This window comes from Phalacrocorax carbo, chromosome 26 (genome assembly GCF_963921805.1).
Source record: "Phalacrocorax carbo chromosome 26, bPhaCar2.1, whole genome shotgun sequence".
Lineage (NCBI taxonomy): Eukaryota > Metazoa > Chordata > Aves > Suliformes > Phalacrocoracidae > Phalacrocorax > Phalacrocorax carbo.
Window position 1 is genome coordinate 2285934 of NC_087538.1, and position 19678 is coordinate 2305611.

Genomic DNA, 19678 nt, shown 5'->3' on the forward strand with positions numbered 1-19678 from the left:
TCAGTCAGGGTGGCTGTGTCAGCCTTGGCTGGCAGCTGTCACCTGCGTTTGGGCACACGGTGCCGTGTCCTGCTCTGCTGAGGGCGGCTCCTCATTCCCTGCCTGCTTCAGCTCGTTTTCCTGCTTCCACATGCCTGGGCTTTGCTGGTTTAAGGCAGTGAAACGAACTTAATCAGGCTTCCCTTAACTTTGTGTCTTCTGCCTAGTGATCCGTCGGACAGAGCTTTGGAGGAAGAATGGTGACAAGCCCCTGCTGGTGGGGTGGTGTTTTACTGGTGTGGAGGAGAGGATACTTCAGTTGGTGGGAGCGAGTGCCCAAACCCCGGGGCCTGTCGCGTGGGCTGCCAACGTTTCCGCAGCTCCCCTCGTCGGGCGGCTGTTTGCAAGGGGTGTGTTTGAGCACTGGGGGTTCAGCAGCCGCCGGGCCCTGGCCCTGGGCAGCCTGCTCTGGGGGACCCTGCCTGCGCAGGGGCTGGACCAGCTGCCCCCAGGGATTCCGGAGGGCCTTTCTCTCCCTTGTGACTCCGTGACTCTGGAACTGGTGCTGCGAGGGGCCAGCGCTGTGGGAGCGCTGGGAACGTTGTCTTCCCTGGGCTCTGCCTCTGTCGGGACGGCTGCGTGTGCGCTCTGCCCTGAGACACTCGGCGCCTGCGCCCGCCTGTCCAGGTACGCCAAGCAGTGTGCAACAGAGCACACTTTCAGGAGTGACCTGAGGAGCTTTTGCTAGCTTGGCCGCGTTGGAGAGGGACTGCAGCTCCTGCATGCAGGAATAGTCGTGTTGGAGAATAACCCTAGGAGGCAGCTGGGTAAAGGGGCTCTAGTGTCAAACGCTGATGTGCCTCGGGTTTGGGTTTTTTCATGTAAAGGGAAATGAAATCTGTGGTCTGCATCAGATACGGGATCGGGGCTGTTGGGGGCTGTATTTCTGGGGAAAATGTCACTGAGCCAGTCATGAATAGTAATTCAAAAAGCTCTATAATTGTGATCTTTCCCTGCTGTTCAACAAAGTGGATGCTGTTTTTCCTCAACAGAGCATAGTTTTTCTTCCATTTCTTCTTCTTTGGCTTCTTCCCACTCTTTGTCCTCTTTCCTTAGACAATGTGACCCGAGCAGTGTCAGGCAATGGTGTCCCTTCTCTGACCACCAAGTAACGCTTCCCTGAGATCACTTTAGCTTCCACATCTGGCTGAGTGAAAGAATGACGCCCGTCAGCCTCAGCCTCCCTCCGTGCGAGAGTGAGCCTCTACGTGCACGAGGGAGTCCAGAGCTGACTGAGAGTGCCTTGGGTGCTGCCCTTTCTAAAAGCGAAGGGGTTTCTTGCAGCTCTCCTTGCAAAGTGAGTGTGTGGTTTCACACGTGCATGAGCTAGCAGGACGGCTTACGGCCACAGAATGGAGATGGGCAAATCCCCTCTCCTTCTCCCCGGTGCAGTGTCCTGCCTCCTTCCTTGTGCCAGCTTTTATGCTTGCTGGCTCTCTCTGCAACCCCCTTTCACTCTCTAAGCTGGTGGAAAGCTCTCTGCTCTTGTGGGTGCGTTCCCTGTCTGCCTGGGCAGTTAATGTGGCTCCTAAGGAGCTCTAAAATGTGTGCAGGTCAGGGCAAGGGAAGGCACAGGGATACAGGAGCAGAAGGAAGGAGCAGATGGAGAGATGGGGGCAGCAGCAAGGCCTCTCTTTTGGTGGCACTGAAGTGAACCTGGTTTGTGACATCACGTCTGCAGCTGCGACTGACCGTATCTGTAGCTTTTCCTTCAGTAAGCCCGTAACATTGTTGGCCTTTGAATCTGACTTTCATGTACTACATGTCAGTCAACGGTGACATCCCAGAACACTGACTTGGCTGGATGTGATTCTGCTCAAACATGTAATTTCTCAACTTGTTCTTTTTTATTTATTTTCTGTAGCTTTTTAATGCAAAACTCACTCTCTGACTCGTGCCGCCTTGCTTGACTTGACTCCAGTGTCTTGGGCTTTTTCCCCGTGTTGTTTATCCTGTCAGTACCCCTGCGTCCCTTTTTGTTGGTGATCTCGTAGGCATCAGAAAAGCAAAGGATTCTGCTTTTGCTCTGCTGTGAGATCCAAACCTGTCCTGAGTGCCCTTTTGTTAAGGAAAAGAGCCGCAGGAGGTGGCCGGGAGATTATTCACGGCAAAGGGATGAAAGTTCTGTCAATCTCAAAAATGTCGATGGCTGTCAGGAGCCTCTTTTTGCATTTTCTTCTCTATTCACAGTGAAGAATGCGAGACCTCGCGGCTCAGGTAACGAGCAGCCTGCTGCAGTTTCCCGAGGTGACCATTCAGGCTCTTGGGGAAGATGAGCTCACCCGAGGGTCTGTGCTGCGTGGGCGGTTTTCCAGAGGTGAGCCTTTTCCTTGAAATTGGGTCTTGCTGTGAAGTTGTTACTGCCTGGAGGTGACCTGAGGCACGGGGTCACAGCATCAGCTGTGTCAGGTTGGTGCTGCTCAGGTGCGTCAGGTTTTGAGAGAACAGAAAGGATGAACTATGACAAAATGATGAAAAATGTTAACATTAAAACATTAGTAGAGTTAAACTTTGAAAGGACAACAGCCTGCGCCAGTCTTGAGCTATTAAAATAACACGGGCAAGTCAGTGAGCCCTCCTCAACTTCTAATGGAATGAAAGGCAGTTTTCAAAAAAGTCCTGGTGTGGTTTTGGGCTGTATTTATTGGTACCATCATAACATCCCGTGCAGAACTAGTTCTCCCACAGTGTTAGAGAGGCAGCCTCCCCTGCTTTTTCTTTCCTAGCCTGACTGAAAACAGAAGGAAGAGGAAAGCCCTGTTAGGCGCTGCAGCCAGGTTTGCAGAGTATTTAGCAGGACGCAGAGGAGTGTCCCGGGAGAGCTGCTGAGAGCGGCTGAGCAGATGAGGTAGCTGACTTTGTCGGTGATCTGAAGGTAGAGCCGGGGGCCTGCCTGGGTGTCCGGGCTTCTGCTGAGACCATGTAGAATCTCTCTGTGTGACTGTAAGTGCAGTAGTTGAGTTAATACTCCCTTTGTGTTGGAAGTAGTTCAGTGAAACTAAATGTGCTAACTTCTCTCTGTGATCAGCGCGTGTAAAAGTTGAAATTGGCTCCCGCAGTGCCCATTTTAAGGTAATTCCTTGTTGAAGTCCAAATCCCTGCCCAAAGTAGGCGTGTGTCGAGCAAAGTTAGTCAACTAGAAAAGAATTGGCTGAGATTTTGCCATATTTGAAGTATGCTTTAAGAGTTGTATTCTCATATGTATTTAGATGATTTCTAGCAAAACCAAGCTGAATATGGTATAAAGACTAGAGACCAATCTATTGTAATCTTTATCCCAAACAAGCAGAATTCTTCAGTGCAGGAATGCCAAGTCCAAATGCAAAATAATAAGGTGGCTCATTTTACGATGCATTGGTTGAGGATTCAGTGGGTGATTTTCAATAATCGACCCGAATTCGGTAAGCCTCTCTTGCTCTGTGAGGTACTTCTGTTGAAGCAAAGGGGCAGTGATTGTGATTTTCCCGTTGTTTTCAACCCTCTCCTGGGAGTTTGCTTTAGCCAGCCTTTTCTCTTCTTCCAGGGAGAGATGGCCTGGCCTGGCTGGCGTGTGGCCCTCAGCTGGAGGTCGTGAGCGCTGTGACGGGAGAGCGGCTCTCTGCACACCGTTTCAGTGGAGCCCGTGAGCAGCCTCCCACCATCCGCGTGGTGAAGGAGGTTTCCTGGCAGACGGGAACGGGGCTGCTGGTTGGCTTGAGAGAAGCAGAGGGAAGTGTTCTCTGCCTGTACGACCTTGGAACATCAAGCGTGGTTACAGCAGTAGTTCTGCCAGGAAGGGTAGGTGCTTTTTAATGGGGGAAACGTTGTCAGGTGCTGCATAACGCTGTTTCAGGAGCAGCTTTGGAGCGTCTCTTTGCTAGGACGTCCATTTCCTCTATTGTGTCATCATCCTGTCACTGCAGAGTGTCCAGTCGAGAGCACCTTGATGTGAAATTATGGGGTTAACGGTACCGTTATCCTTTGAGTTTGCTGAGAGAGTCAAACAAGTTTTCTGGTTTTACAGTAGAGCACGTAGTTACCTCATTCTCCACTTTGACAAAAAGGCCTTGAAAACTACCTTTTTTTTTTAGCCAGAGTGACAAAGAACTCGTCCTCACCCTGCCTTTCAAGTGTTGGTAACATACATGTCCTGAATGGTTCATTATGTCAGAAATACTGTCTTTAAAACATCTCAGACTTCCATGGCTGTGCTGTAGCTGACTTCGGCACATTCCCAGGAGTCTCGGACTAGCAAGCAGGTGACTTCAGAGCAAAGCACATTTTTCTGTTGACTTAGGATGGGAAAAAACAGGCTTCACTGCGTTACCTGGCAGGTGGTTACAGACTGACTTTCAGCCTGAAGCCCTTGAACCTCTGCTTATTGCATATGGTGCTTGTGCCGGTGGGATACTCTGGTGTAACGTTGCTAATTTTCCCTGCCTTCTCTAACCCATAAACTCAAATGACGTCCTTTCCCCTCGGCTCCTTATCTGAGTGTAGACAAGAGTCACCTTAAGGTAATGGAACATCAAGGTTCCCTCTATCTTTACCACCTTAGAATCTGCGACAGATAAATACTTCCGTATTACTCAGCTTTCCAGAGCGTGGTTTGGTTTGACTTGCTAGAATCCAGGCGGGGTTTGTTTGTCTGTAGCGCTACAGTGTGACTGCTGGCAGTGAGCGTTTGTGTGGTGGTGATTTCTAACGAGCTGAGCTGGGTTGGTGCTCCGCTGTGTGGGTTTGCCGATCGTCCTGATAAATCTCAGCGTTTGAGATGGAAAGGCAAGCTGTGTGCTGGCATAGACGTGCAGTCATTCAGACTTGTAAAAGCAAATCTGAATTGAAAACATTAACGGTATTAAATTGGTTTATAAGGGTTGCATGTTTCAGAGCTCTGGAATGGTATTTTCCCCACTCTTGCTGGTTTGTGTGAGGCAGAAGGGCAGCATGCAGAGTCAGGGAGCTGAGACAGGATTTCTGCGTTCGTTCCCAGAAGGAGCTGGCAGCAGTGTAGGAGAGCGTGCAAAGCCCAGCAACAGCCTAAGCATCTGTGTGTTATCTCAACAGGTTTTTTTCCATGCTAATTTCAAAGCACAGCACTATACCAGCTAGAGTGAAGAACATTAACTCTATCCCAGCTGAAACCATGACAGAAACAATATAAAGTTGTCTCAAATACTGCGGGCACTTCTAGGAGTAGAATTCTTGTGGCCCAGGGGAAAGGTAAATTCTGTAGCAGATTGCCAGGCAGCGCAGTCACAGCAAGTGCTTGACACGGGAGAGGAGAGAACTTTGGGGCTTCGAGGTTTGGTCAATTTTTCCCCACCTCTGGGGAGGAAAACCCAATATATTAAAAAAAAGGACTCCTTGTGGTGCTCACTGCTCTGTTCCATTGTCGTGTAACAGGTTGCTGTTGATGTAAAGCTCCCTGGTGTCACTGTGTGACATTATGCAAGGAGGCTGAAGGGCAGCCCGTGTTCTTTTGTTGTGGAGCCTTAGTGCAGGAGCCCTCACGTGCTGGTGTCTCTGCTGGAGCCGTCAGGGCTGTCCCGGGAGGGGCTGCAGGTGCGGAAAGGTCTGTCTCCATCAGGGCCTTGTACTAAAGCTGCTGGCAGGCGGCTCCGCGTGTTACAGAGCAGCGTGCGCTTCTCCTCAGCCGGAGCTGGCTTTTGGCGAACCAGCTGCTGGGCTTTTTGCCGCTGTTTCGGCACTGAAAACTTTTCTGCTTTCCCTGGTTGCTCTGTTGATTCTAAATGAGGACTGGTGTAGCTTTCCCTAAGCTGGTATCTCCCTTCCGCTCTCTGTAACAAGACTCCCTTGCCGTGGCAGCGGTGTGTCTCCCCTGCAACTTGGCCGCTGCCGCGTCTGACTGAGAGCCGAGATTTGCCCTAGTACCTGTTTGGCAAAGAAGGCGTGGGCTGTATCCCAGTGCTGACGGGCTGGGGGCCGTGGGAGAGCGAGAGTGAGTTTGGCCTTTCTTACTCCAGTCCCTTAAATACGGTCAAGTTTCTTGCATTTAACGCATTTTCTGTGTTGTCTTTGAGTTAATGGTTTCTAAGTAGAAAATGGAACTTGGTAAGCTGTGATAATAGACTGCACCATTGCAGTTGGAGTGAGCTCAGCGAAATCCCTGCAGGAAACCCCGTAAACGGAAGGCAGTAACGGATGTTTGTACAGGACATTTTTGGGGGTTGGTTGGTTTGTTTGTTTTGTCTGGATATAATTGGGATCAATGCTGTGTTTTTAAGTCTGAGAACCCTGTATTTACTTTCTTGCTTCTGATGGGCTGATTCTGGCTTCACTTTTGAGTGATTTCTATCAAAGCTCGTCAAAGAGCTTAAATACTAACTTGTAGTTTTCCTGTAGGTAACTGCTGTAGAGCCCATAACTAACCCCGGAGGAGCCAGCGCGAGGCCTTGGCACCTGCACCGGGCTCTGCAAGGGTTTTGTGGCGTGGCAGCGGTGGCGACAGATGTTGGTCATCTGCTTGTGGTGGACCTTGGTTTGGATGATCTCTCTTGCAGTCAGAGGGAGAATGAACCATCGGGTGAGCTTGCGGTTTCTAAACTTGAACGGAAAAGTAAGAAAACTTGTGTCTTTTAAATCAACAACACGCATCCCACTTTGAAGCTACTGCTGTGCAGACGTTTATGGCTGCTGATTACAGGTGGCGGTTTGACATCGTCTGGCCCTGAAAGGATTAAAAATGGGAGTGGCTTCATACTCCTCCTAAGGTTACAAATACCCCCTCCCACCAGGGTCCCTCTGTCACGGTGATTCTCACCAGTGAGGGGTAGGAATCTGACCATCCGAGGCGGTGCAGCTGCCTGACAGGAAGGTGTGTCGGACGTGCCCTGTTTCCTGGGAATGTTCTTCTGCTTCTGTTCATTGACTTGGGGCAAAGTTGAGGCTTGTTTTTTAAAGTAAATATGCCTTACCAAAATCCCTGCATTTCACCAAACGGAACCTGTACTTGGTGTACTCGGATTGCATACGCTGTTTTTGCTCTTACAAGAGTGGCCTCGGGAGCTGGTGTCACTTCAAGTAGCTTCACCACGAGGCCCAAACTGCTGATGTGCAGAGCCCAGGAAGAATTTGTCTATGGAGGTTACGCTTTCACCTGGTTTTGAAATAGGAGCGAGGATACCTGTCCAGTCAGAGAGTTCCTATGTGCTCTGAATGCGTACAAAATGGGAAGAGCAGACAAAGTATTGCATCAATGGGTATTTTGCCGGGGACGGTAGAATTAAATCTTACATGTTGTCACGTCAGTGTTTCAAATGCAACCTGAATGGCATAACACATTCCTTTATTGTGTGGTTTTGTGCGTGCAGGTCTAACAGTTGTCACTAGAGTTGCTGCTGGCGTTTCACAAGGAAGAGCAACCGTGACCAGAGCAGGGAGACATCTCTGCCTTCAGTTACAGTGTCCTTCAGGAACAGCAATATCGACCCTGTGCTACATCAGCAGAAGCAACCAGCTCGCCGTGGGTTTTTCCGACGGCTCCCTGTCACTGTGGAATATGAAAACTCTGCAGTGGGAGTAAGTCGGCCTTTGCACTTGGTCACGCCTGGAGGTGCAGGGCTCTCAAGGCTCTGCTTGAGGAGGAAGTCTGTTAATTTAAAGAGCCCTTTTTCAGGGAGGGAAATGTGGAGTGTAATCTTGGCCTGTTTAGGAATCCCCTTCTGAAGTAACCATTGAGCCATACCTGGATTCAGTGGGCCGCCTTCTGCCCAGCGGGCTGGGATTGTTCCCCTTATTGTGCCCGTGGGCTGAGGAACTGCGGAAAGCTCCCTTCTCTGGGTTCTGTCAAGCAGTTAGGGTGTGAGAGAGCTGCTTTCCATAAGGCAGTTTGTTCCACCAGCAGTATTCAGTGACAGCAGGAGTTGTGTGTGTTTCAATGAAAGAGATTGTAGACATTATTTCTCAGAAGCAGCTCCTGCAATGAGGGCACCCATTGAAAGGCTGAAGTATGTTAATGATGGGATTGTGGTGATCATATTCTTTAAAGCGTCCCGGTTGAAAGGAGTGAGACATGAAGGATCAAGAGCTGATCTGTGGCTGAAAAGACATTCTCTCCCACATTTCAGCCTCGACCAAAAGAGGGGACTGACCCATGCCAAGGCAGCGATGCATGGGAATGAAGGTCTGCTTGGAACACTTGGAGGGGGAATAAGGGTCATGTCAAGGGATAAGCAACAGAGAAATGAGGGAGATGATTTCAGCTCTGCCAAAGAGCAATCCCCCCTGGAATATCTGACCCAATTCAGATCGGGATTCACTTAAGCAAATCTGCAGTGACTCACCGGGAACTATTGGCGGCATGAATAGAGAGTGGAGGAATAGTGAGGTGGCAAGAATAGATTGTGAAGGTGCAAGGAAGGTTCAGAAGTCTGGAGGAGAAAGGCTTTAGATAGTCCAAGTAAAGAAACAAGACACTACTGGTGTTTGGCGCTGTTTTCAGCTTGTGCAGAAGAGAGGCTGCATTTTCAGTTCAATATTGAAGCAGGCGACAAGAGTAGGAAGAATCTTTTGCCTGGCAGCTGAAGGAATCTTTCATGTTCCTGCTCCGCAGGCAGAGGAGGAGATAAAGCCAGGTTATTGCCCGTGCTGGACAGTAATTTCCTCACCTCGTGGCTGTTGCATCAAAAGCAGTCGCTCCCGTGACTCCCTTGTTTGAGACGGGAGTGTGACCTTCTGTGCCTTGAGGAGAAGCACGTCAGGGGCTCTTTGCTCAGAAGATGCTTCTCCCCTTCTACAAACAGGCAGGGCCACCAGGCTCACCTGCTTTCTGTTTTTGTTAACCCTGCAGGCACCACTGTCAGCTTGAAGGAGGAAGGATTCCTGTCTGCGCCGTTACTTTTCAAGAGCCTGAGCACGATCCTCGCAACTGTTGCTACTTGTGGGCTGTTCAGTCGACGCAAGAAAGGTGAATAAAAGCTTACTATCGGCCACTGATTTTTTTTTTTTTTTGAGTATTTGTTCACCTAGAGTTGACCCACGTGTATTTGTTTTGTTGAATTAGCCGTGCAGGAGATTCTCTCCGGTATGGAAGGGGCTGACGGTGCGATTTGTACAGGATGTAACAGGGATGGAGAGGGACCTACTAGTTCCTCCCTGCTGAAAGGCAGCAAAGCGACAGTGGCTCTATTTCTGTGCTGGCATTCTTCAATGGCTTCCTTTGTTTCCTGATGACTGCTTCATGATTTGCCTGATATTCACACCGTGGTATGAAAATACCATGGAGCGCAGTGGAGGCTGCAGCTCCAGAGCACTAAAGGTGCGGATCCACCAGCCTGCTGCCCCTAAAGGAGGAGGTGACAGCATGGCCGGTTCCCTGGTGCCAGCCTGAGCCTTGGTGAGCCAGCTCAGCTCGGCTGGCAGGGAAGGTGCTCAGCAGCCAAGTCGGTGGTTTCCTGCTGGGCTAATGACTGAAAGGAGGGTGTGGAAGGTGCCGTGTGTGCAGGGGAGGGACTGGAGCTTTGGTGGGAAGGGAAGGGGAGAAAGATCTGCCCCTCTCGGCATCAGCAAGCTATTTACTCAGCTCGGCTGCTCATGGAGTGGCAATCTTTTTCAGTTTGACTGTAAAGCAGTTTTGATTGCGAGCTCTTCAATGCCAAGAACTGTTCCCAACCATTTTTAGTCCATAGAACATCTTGAAGCTTCCAGATTGTATGGGTAGCCTTTGCCCCAGAAGCTGTTAGTGTCCAAATTTCCTCCTTTGTGGTTTAGTGGCTAAATGTGACCAATTCTTGGGTTTTGGGAAGGGCTGTTTTTCTTTTCAGTGAGACAGTGCTATTCAGGAAACCTCAGCCTAGACCTAAGGAAAGGGTAACGAGGACTATAAAGCAGCTTTGTAACCAAATGTCATCATTTGTACCTTTTCCAGTGAAGGCGATGCCGTGAGTTTACATCTGTTGCAGTTAGCGTTCGCAGACAGGAGGCGCTCGGCTTCAGGACAAGCCATGTACGAGGTAAGACGTGCACGTCCGTGAAAGGATGGAAAGAGTCCTTTTCCCTAAGGGAGTATCAGTGAAGTTGGCAGGGGGAATATTGACCGTGACAATTCAGAGATGACTTAAAAAGAAAGAATCTTTTGCTGAGTCTTCCCGGGCACGGCCTTTGTCCATACTTTTTGAAAAGAAGTCGTACAATTTCATACCGCCGTGTCGTGTGTTCCAGCCAGGGCCGTCTGCAAAGAGCCCGTATAAATTCAGTTCCTGAAGAGGCAGCAGCTTTTACAAAGAAAATGATTCTTCATTTAAACACCAAGTGAATGGCCTGTAGGAAGAGAAGACAGGGCTTTGAGTAGCTCTGTTTAACCAAACTGCAGAGTTGAATAAGGTTCTGTCTGTCTCCCTTCCTTAAAACACGGGCGTACAGCTTTATTCTGTTCCGGTCTTCAGGTTTAAATTCTTGTTTTCCCTTTGAGCTCTGTCAGCAGGACTTCACAGGACGCTCACCTGCAGGGTCTCTTCGGTGCTGGTCCTGAAACTTCGTAGCTCTAAAGAGAACTCTTTCTACTTTTTGGCTGCGTTACCTACGAACTCTGCTCTTGAAGCCAGCAAAATACGCAAATACAGTAAAGAGTGGTCTGATTTGGTCAAAAAAGTATATGTAAATTTTGAGAAGTGGCTCCAAAGAGGTTGTGTTTAAAATAGAGGTGAACTAGCCTTACCTCTCTGTTATCTAACAGATAGAAGACGCGTTTTTAGAACGTATAGTTTTATTCAGTGTTACGCCTGAAACCCTTGCAAAATCTTTTTGATGGGAAAGTAATCTTAATTCAGAGCATGTCTTTCCTGTTGAGGTGTGGTAGGAGAGGATCTGTGCTCTACAGCCTTGATATTTATTAGTAGTATTTCCTAGAATGGTTAAGAGAAAGCTTGCCTGTTCTCAGAGTAGGTGAGTTAAATGTAACATATCAGGTCATACGAGAATGGATTGTCTCATGCCAGTTCCTTCTAGAGCTGTGAAACTTTAGGAAACTTGGGTAGAATGAGGTACAAGCAATTTTTTTATTCTCTGGTAGGTTTTTGGAGATTTTTAGCTGCTTAGCTTTTGGTTTTGTTTGGTTGGTTTTTAATTGTAGAGCTGCTCTTTGTCCACAATCCACACACCCATGTGTTGTAGGGTAGAGCATTTGACCAAGTGCTGTATTTGGAAAGACAGTATTTCAGTCAATGCTTGCTTAGCAAATGGTGGTCTCAGAGGTTCCACACAATCCTGCTGGAGTTTCTGTAGGTCTCAAAGTAGTTGGCTGACTCTGTAGGAATTCGTGCCCCTAAACGCCTTGCCCACGTGCATGCCATGTCCGCCGGGTTGTTTTGCTGTTGGCTGCACTTGGTGAAGGCAGGGAGGCATATTTCACCCTTTAGTCCCTGAGGAGGTGAGAGGAGGAGCTGGCAGGAGCTGACGTGGTTTGAGAGAAGAGTGTGACTCAGTAAGACGTTCTCATGGCTACTCCCGAGGGATGGGCTTTCACTCTAGTGGTGTGTGCCTATAGATAATGCCTCGCAAGAGAGCTTTGGCTGCTGGAAGGCCGTGACTCCTCTAACTTCATCAGTTCTGTGATCAAGTCATGGAGCAAAGCGCTTTGCATGCCTATGTATGGCATTATTTCAGATCTCTCTTTCTAGATAAATACGTAGGTTTGTGAAGAAACCGGGATGGTGCAAGGAATTCTGCAAAACACATTTAGAACCAGTAATGCGAGGGAAATGCTCAGTTCTGAAAATGTGCAAAGCTTTTACGACCAAACTTACCCGTTACGGTTTGACACTCAGTTCTCTTGCTTGTCAGCTGTAGTTTCTCTTTGCCATCAGATTAAGCGCCTGGGAGAGATACAGTACAATATGCAGGTTCTATTAGACATAGACATTCTTTCCTACTGAGGTGTAATGTCTGCTTTTCTCTCAGAATGACCTTTCTCTCGCCTGTGATTTTTTCCGCAGGGTTTGGCATCCTGTGTTGAAAAGTACAGTTTGGATCTGACGGGTGGAGCCTTTCCCTTGAGAGGGCAGGGCAGCAAGGCCAAACTACTCAGCTGTCAGGCTGTAGAAATCTTTCCCAACTGCATTGACAGAGAAGGCAGCGTTGATGAAGGTTTGTTCCTGATGCCCGTGTTTGGTTGTTCTAAACTAAATGGCTTTGGCATCCAAGCAGTGAATGCTGTTCCATACCCACAGCCTGAAAGTCTTCAGTATCTGTATAGACTAACTTCTTGGGCTTATTTCAAAGGAAAAACTGGGTGCTTAGGTTCTGTGGGACTTGTTAAAATAAACCCTATTTTTCCCTTCAATGCTTGCTGACATGCTGTAGCGATGTATGGTGGGGTCACCTCTATAACACCTGTCAGTCATTTTATTCCTCCAGCTCTCGTCTTTGAACAGTAGGATCATCCCCTCCATTGCTTAGGAATGTTCCCTCAACTTTCTTTTTTCCCCTCTTCCAACCTATGCCTGCACCTGCATCCAGCTGGCGGCCGGTCACGAGTGCTGTTCCCCAGGGCTCGGTCCTGGGGCCAGATCTGTTTAATACCTTCCCCAACCGCCTGGATGAGCCGGCAGTGTGCCCGCGTGGCCAGGAAGGCCACCAGCATCCTGGCTTGTATGAGAGAGAGTGTGGCCAGCAGGAGTAGGGCAGTGATCGTCCCCCCCTACTGGGCGGTGGTGAGGCTGCACCTCGAATCCTGTGTTCAGTTTTGGGCCCCTCACTACGAGAAAGATACTGAGGTGCTGAGTGTGTCCAAAGAAGGGCAGCGAAGCTGGTGAAGGGTCTAGAGCACAAGGTTTAGTTGGGATCTTAGGGAAAATTTCTTCACAGAAAGGGTTGCGAAGCATTGGAACAGGCTGCCCAGGGAAGTGGTGGCGTCACCATCCCTGGAGGGAGTTAAAAGACGTGCAGACGTGGCGCTGTGGGACAGGGTTTAGTGGTGGGCTTGGCAGTATGAGGTTTACAGTTGGGCTCGATGATCTTAGGGGCCTTTTCCAACCTAAATGATTCTACGAGTCTATGATCTGCCTGTGCACTTTGCCCTCTCTGTGTCTAATAGGTTCCTACACCTACAAGCTCTTAAAGCAATAGCTTCTGGCTTCCCTTGTCCAGATCGACAGTTAAAACTCCTCTGGTGTCTTTCATTACCTTGCAATAATGAGATGTGCATCTCTGGGTTTGCACATCCAGTGATGCTCTGAGCACATCTCTGAGCCGGCTGCAGTGATAACTTTCACAGCCTTTTGTTTGGGTGTGTGAATGCCCTTCCCTCTCTTCTTACTGGCCTTAACTTATGTCTGCTGTTACAAAGACGACACTGGCGTGACTTTCTAGGCTATTTGTGTTTATTAGCTTTGTCTTAGTCCTGAAGAGGCAGCTTCCACCTCTTTTGGGGTGCCATCCTCTAACAACAGCGTGTCAAAATCTAATGAAAACCCCTTTGGATTTTCTCCACCTGTGGCATGATTCTGAGGAGAGGGCCTTCTAAAACCTTGTCAAAAACAACCAACAGGCGCACCCACCAAAAAACCCAAACCAAAACCAACAAAAAAGGCCCTTTCGGTCCCCTTTTCATGAAGTCTGAGGCATGGAAAAATGCTTGTCATTTTTCTGATGGCTCCTCATTAGCTTTTATCCAGAAACTATTCAAGTTGTAGGCCCACATGAGCTTCTGTTGGATGTGGGTTGAGGTTAGAAAGGAAGCTGGCTTCTGATTTATGAAACTAATTGACATCTTCAAAGGCAGTTTCAGCGGCTCACACAAGTGAAAGGGCACAGAAGTTCACGATGACACACAGTAAAGCGTGGGAGGCTCCCTGAGCAGCCCTGATGAACTCAGCAGAGAACAGAGACCCATTTTGCCAAACGACCTGTCTCCTGGTTCCCTGCTCTGTCAGGGTAAAGGATGCACCCCCCACTTTGCTCACATCTGGAGAATGCCTTCTCCCCAGAGACGACAGACCATGCCACTTCTTGAGAGAACCCGAGTGTAACATTGTCAATGTTTGATGTTAAACTCTTTGTTCCAACCTCCTGTTTGTTGGGGTTGGGTTTTGGTGTTTGTTTTGTGTGATAATTGTGTTCTTTCATTCTGACTGTGCTGGAAAGGAGCTATTCGTAACACTCGTAATCGAGTCGAATCTGGAAATTAATAATGCCAGCTGAGTGATCAAGTGTATACGACAAGAATTTGTATGCTTTCTAAAAGCAGCAATGTATGTTTTCCTAGGGTGGTGGGTTGTTTTTTGGTTTTTGTTTTTTTCTAACCATCTTGATGCACTCTTACTGTATGGGAGACTTGATTACCTGACAATTGTGTATTGGGTTTGTCTTAGGACGGATACAGGTTGAACTCGCAAAGGGGGGCAGCATGACTGAAACCTATCACAGAGGTGATGCTATGGTGTACATTTTTAAAATTCTTCTTAGTCAAGTGTTGTGTTTCATGAGTGACGTAACAGAATGAAGCCAAACTAGAAAGGGATGTTTTGAAAATGTCAGATAGATTGTATTTTCTCCCAATAAGAAACAATGTCTTGTCTTTTACAGTCATATCTCCTGACACCAGTGTCTCCGTCTTCAGCTGGCAAGTGAACACACGTGGCCAGGGAAAACCATCTACTTATTTGGGTGTATTTGACTTTGACTGCTGGTATGAGGCTCAAAAGCCAGGCTCACTAAGGTAGGTTTTTATGAAGCTGGTTTCAGTATCCCTCCCCATAATTCACTGGAAAGTCGGCGTTTAGCTTCTGCGCTTGTTTTCTTTCAGGCCAGAAGAATCCCTTCAGGACTGCCCCTATTTTGCACTGTGGTCACTGGACGCTGTGACAAGCACGACTGCTCCAAACCTCCTTCTGGATGTTGTGGTGCAGGAGCGCAGCCTAAGCTGGAGAGTTCCTCCTTCTTACCCACAACCTGAGCTGTGTTTTCATCCAAGCACCTATAATTTTGGTAGGTATTACACGGCTTTGAGTAGTGATAAGCTTAAACCGAGCTCAAATGCCATTTATTGGTTCTCCTGGTCACTGTTTGTCACGCAAAAACCCAACCAAACCGAAACACCCCAACCCCCCACCCACCCAACTGTGATGACGTTGTACTGACCAAGTGTGTGCTGTTGTGACACCTGCCTGACAGGCGGCTGGGTCTGGGGGTTGGGTGCTTCTGTAACGCAGCCCGTGAGGTGGTGCTGGAGATCAAATGAAATGACTCTGGGCTGAAGCTCAAAGCGCAGCACCTCGATAGCCCCGGAGGTAAAATTTCTACACTCAGCCATTATTTTTCTAAAAAAGGCTGTAAGTGATGTCATGAGGAAAACGGGTACTCAGTTGTACCTTTCCAGAGGTTGCTGTGACAAAAATGTAAACTGGTGCTACCATCACGGTGAGAGTATGGAATGTTGTCCAACGTTCGTTGTCTCTGCAGATGGCACGTGCCTGCTGAGCTCTGGAGTTGTTCATGTGACGTGCAGCGGCTTCCAGAAGGAGGTGAGCTTTTACTGTGTCTTTATGGAGAATGTCAAGAGATGGAGCTTTCCTAAGCTTTCCATGGTGCTGCTTTCAGTGTCAGGGACCATGTAATGCTCCTCCTGCCCATCCACACGCGTAACTGCAATTGTACCCTACCAGTTTTATCAAATGTAATGTTTGAGGTCCCCTCTTGGGAGTGTAAACCCACCGTTGCCTCCCGTTGAAGCACAATCAGGGACTGAATGTCTAGAAAGGAAGAGAGCGCTGCTCTAGGAGCAGGAAGAGAAAGTCGGGGAAAGCTGTTCCTTCTCTCTCATCAATGAGTGCAACTGCCTGCGTGGTCCTGAGTTTGGGTTTTGATCCCTGATGAGCTGGGAAAAGAGGACAGAATGGAGAAAAGGAAGCATCGTTCCCTCAGAACAACCTTCAGGCAGAGGAGCACTTGGTAGGAAGGGGAGAGCAGTCTTTCCCTGCCCTCATCTTCCTCTCTACTGGATTCCTCACCAGATCTGTGGGGGTGCGTTGGGGCAAAGCGCACTTGTGCACAGTGTGGTAGCTAACATGAACGTCTTGGCAGGTTGGCCTGGCCCATAGGCTGTTTCTTTTGCAAGCCTGATGTAGGCTCTTCCATTCAGATTGGGTGATCTGATGTCAGCTCCACGTTGGGAATAATTGGGAAATGCAGAAATTTGTCATACCCTTTGCTGAATTGAGACTAGATCATTCAGAGGCTTGTTAGGGATTTGAGCAGGAATTGCTTGTGAATGTGAGTAAGACAAATCTCAGAATTAGGGGCAAGAAGCTTGGTTTGGGGTTTTGTTTGCCACCGTAAGTCGTACTCGGTGTGTTTCCTTGTCTGAGACTGGTTTTCAGAAAAAGATGGAAATCTGATGTGTGTATTTGAACGTGTAGAAATGGCTTTGAATGTGATGATTTTATTTAGAAGGGAAAGATACTTGTGAATGTGCTTAAAAAGCCAAAGAAAGAAGCAAACAAAAAGCAAAAGCCCTAAAAAGGACAATTTGATGAGGGCTCAGTCTTGGGCCCCTCGGGACAAGAAGGACATAGAGTTGCCGGTGCGTGTCCAAAGAAGGGCAACAAAGCTGGGGAAGGGTCTGGAGAACAGGTCTCATGAGGAGAGGTTGAGGGACCTGGGGTTGTTTGGCCTGGAGGAGAGGAGGCTGAGGGGAGACCTTATCGCTCCCTGCAGCTGCCTGACAGGAGGCTGTTGTGAGGTGGGGGTTGGTCTCTTCTCCCAGGTCACTAGCGATAGAACGAGAGGAAACGGCTTCAAGCTGCATCAGGGGAGGTTTAGGTTGGATATTAGGGAAAATGCCTTCACTGCAAGAGTGGTCAGGCCTTGGAAGAGGCTGCCCAGAGAGGTGGGGGACTCACCATCCCTGGAGGTATTGAAAAGACATGTAGACGTGGCATTTGAGGCCTGATTTAGGAGACATGGTAGTGTTGGGTTGACAGTTGCACTCATTGATCCTAGAGGGCTTTTCCAACCTTAAGGATTCTATGATTCTATGTTTCTATGTTCATTTCACCTGGAAGAAGTACCAGAACACCAGCTGCACTAAGCTACTCCTTAACAGTGCACGTCTGTGCCTGCCTGTGCTTTGCCCTTCTGAAGGATCGCCACGGCATTAGAACACAGTGTTTGAAGCGCCTAAAACTGAAACCTATTAGAACATCAATGTTTCACTTCTTTTCTGTCATTTTGGGAAATGACAACTTAATGTTTGGGGTGTCGTAACTGCTTCATGTCTTCATAGCCTGGAAAGCTGCTTGATCTTGGCTTCGCTGCTTCCATGCAAACGTTGCAGAGTTCTGTTTGTTCTGTCCCCTTCGCGCATTCCTGATGGCAAACTTCTCTGCACCCCATGTGCCATGGGTATAAGCAGGGCACGTTGCTGGGAATAGTTAATTGGAACGCAGTAAATTGAGAGGATAATGCAGAGGCATGCAAATAAAGATTAGAATTAGCCTTTGGGAAGTTGATGTGTCAGGGGAAAAATTCCATGTGCTCCTCACAGCAACAAGCAGCCCAGCCTGTGATGCCTGAGTGAGTGTAGGGTTAGAAACAAGCACTTACTGTTGGTGGTTGGGATGTTGACAGCAGGTGGGATTCTCCTTTGATTTCGCCTGTTACTTTTAGGAGGAGCAGTTAGACGCGGTCTTGTCAGCTGCTGCCCAGACAGGTTCTGTAGGGCTTCTGACTGGCTGCATTAAGCTTTGGACATCTAAAGGTAAGACTTGTTATGTTTTTTTTATGTTGCATGGTTTCTTCGTTTGGAATTCTTGATTCATTTCTTTTTTGTTCTCTCTTTTTAAAGAGCAGCCAAGTTCTGCTGCTAATTTACAGTTTGCCCTTGACTGGACATGGAGCAGAGTGATCTATACACAACACGAATTTGATGACATATGTGAGTACTAGTGCAGCCATGCTGCAAACCTAGAATCAGTCTTTCCAGTTGAGCTCATTCAGTGATCTGCTGGTAGATGGTCTTGCCCGCAGATCTGGAAGTGCACTTTGAAACTCTGCAATGGCTCTGTAGGCTAATGATTTCATACCTGTTCTTGAAAAGGTGTTGCGCTGTTTGACGGCTCCTGCAGCTCCACTGACCCGCAGAGGTTACAGGCTCTGCAGCACCGCCAGTTGCTTTTGAGCAACCTTAGCACAGTCTTGAACTGTTTTCTAACAGAGGCACAAGAGCTCGCCGGAGAAGGTTTGTCACAGTATTTCTAACTCTCTGGTATGTCTTATGAAGATTTGGAACGATGCTGGGGCTGTAATTGTGGAAAGAGGAGCTTCTGTTGGTTTTGCTGATTGGCAGAAAGTCAGATGTAGCGGGGAGAAGGGGCTTAAATGGAGGGGTTGGGGCTGCCACTTACCGCGCGTTGAGCTCAGGGCAAGAGTTTGTTGGGGAGCTGGTGCGAGTGGGTGGGGAGGCTGCGGTCAGCAAGGAGCTGTGCAAGCACCCGGCTTGAAATTACAGCAACGGGATGTGGCACTGTGACAAATACTCCCTTTGATTGTCAGCTAGCAGTGCGTGATTGCATGCAAATATTGGATTGGAAATGACTAAAATCAGAGAGGAAGCCTAAATGAGTAACATGTAAAGTGAGTTGCCTGAGTTTCTGTAGCTGTTTCTATTAGAACTTGTTCCTGGCATATTGAGGAGAAAAGAGAAAATCCCTTTGCTAGAGTAAACGTCTCTGCTACGTGAAGAACAGGTGCCTTATCCATGAGTGGATTTAGTAGTTCCAACTTCACTTTTTTTTATTAAACCTTTAGTGAATCTTCTTCTTTGTAAGGGTTGCTTGTGATTGTGGGCTTTTACTTCAGAGAAGGACGTGATACGGAGTGAAAAATGCACAGGCAAAGATTTCTACCGTGTTATTTTTCTACTTTCTCTTTAGTGCAATGAGGGGAGCTTTATAAAAAACAAAAGAAATTGCACACCAACAGTCCTCTTAAGCTTCTTTTCATGTTTTGCAGACTTGACAAATAAGCTGGCGGCGACCAGCCTCGCAGCTTTGTATGCACGAGTGGTCCTCTGGTTCTGTGGGTCCCGCCTCCTGCCCGAGGGCTCAGGTAAGCCTAAACTGTCACGCGTCTGTAGCAGTCAGTGCTTCCTATGAACACGTGCTTCCCCATGGTTTTGTCAAGGCTTCATCGATACCAAGTCGTGCCCGTTCAGTGACAGCAGATGCTGAAGTTCTGCTGCTGAAATTGAGATTTCACTGTTTTTTCAACTGCGTCGTGTAGAATGATGGAAGCAGTTTCTTTCCGGGGTGTTTCTCAGAAACAGCAATAAGCCTCTGAGGGAGGGAGTTGCTCGTGCCCACAGCTTGAAATCTTTGGGATTGTAAACAAGTAACTCCTAAAGCACCAACACGGGAATGCTTGATTTTACAGTAAAAGCCTGACGTGCGTGTTTTGAACTTTTTACGGATTGTTTGAGGAAAAAATACACCTTGGAAATAGTTCATCATTTGGATGGGTTATAAATCCTATTGTCAGCCTTAACTGTCTTACGCATGTTCACGTGACATGTTTAAAAACCCATTCCCTTTGAGAACTGGGGTTTTTTTTTAGAGTGAACTTCAGCTGACACTACATGTTCTGGATGCTACATCACCTGTAAGCTTGAAATGGCACTTAGGACAAGGAGGAATTGAGTCCTGTG

The 19678-nt window shown here is 48.1% G+C and overlaps 1 protein-coding gene across 1 annotated transcript in view; it reads left to right on the plus strand.

Annotated features, from left to right (window-relative positions):
• The first annotated feature begins 2235 nt into the window (after window positions 1–2235).
• Window positions 2236–19678, plus strand: part of LOC135317480 (protein ELYS-like) — a 56435-nt gene continuing 38992 nt past the window's right edge. Inside the window, exons 1-15 of the mRNA XM_064473773.1 lie at window positions 2236–2356; window positions 3563–3816; window positions 6385–6565; window positions 7353–7560; window positions 8831–8947; window positions 9908–9992; window positions 11973–12123; window positions 14563–14695; window positions 14783–14964; window positions 15439–15563; window positions 17650–17734; window positions 17822–17911; window positions 18074–18218; window positions 18718–18722; window positions 18988–19083. Coding sequence (XP_064329843.1) covers window positions 2236–2356; window positions 3563–3816; window positions 6385–6565; window positions 7353–7560; window positions 8831–8947; window positions 9908–9992; window positions 11973–12123; window positions 14563–14695; window positions 14783–14964; window positions 15439–15563; window positions 17650–17734; window positions 17822–17911; window positions 18074–18218; window positions 18718–18722; window positions 18988–19083 — 1978 coding nt within the window. The remainder of the gene's footprint in view (window positions 2357–3562; window positions 3817–6384; window positions 6566–7352; window positions 7561–8830; window positions 8948–9907; window positions 9993–11972; window positions 12124–14562; window positions 14696–14782; window positions 14965–15438; window positions 15564–17649; window positions 17735–17821; window positions 17912–18073; window positions 18219–18717; window positions 18723–18987; window positions 19084–19678) is intronic.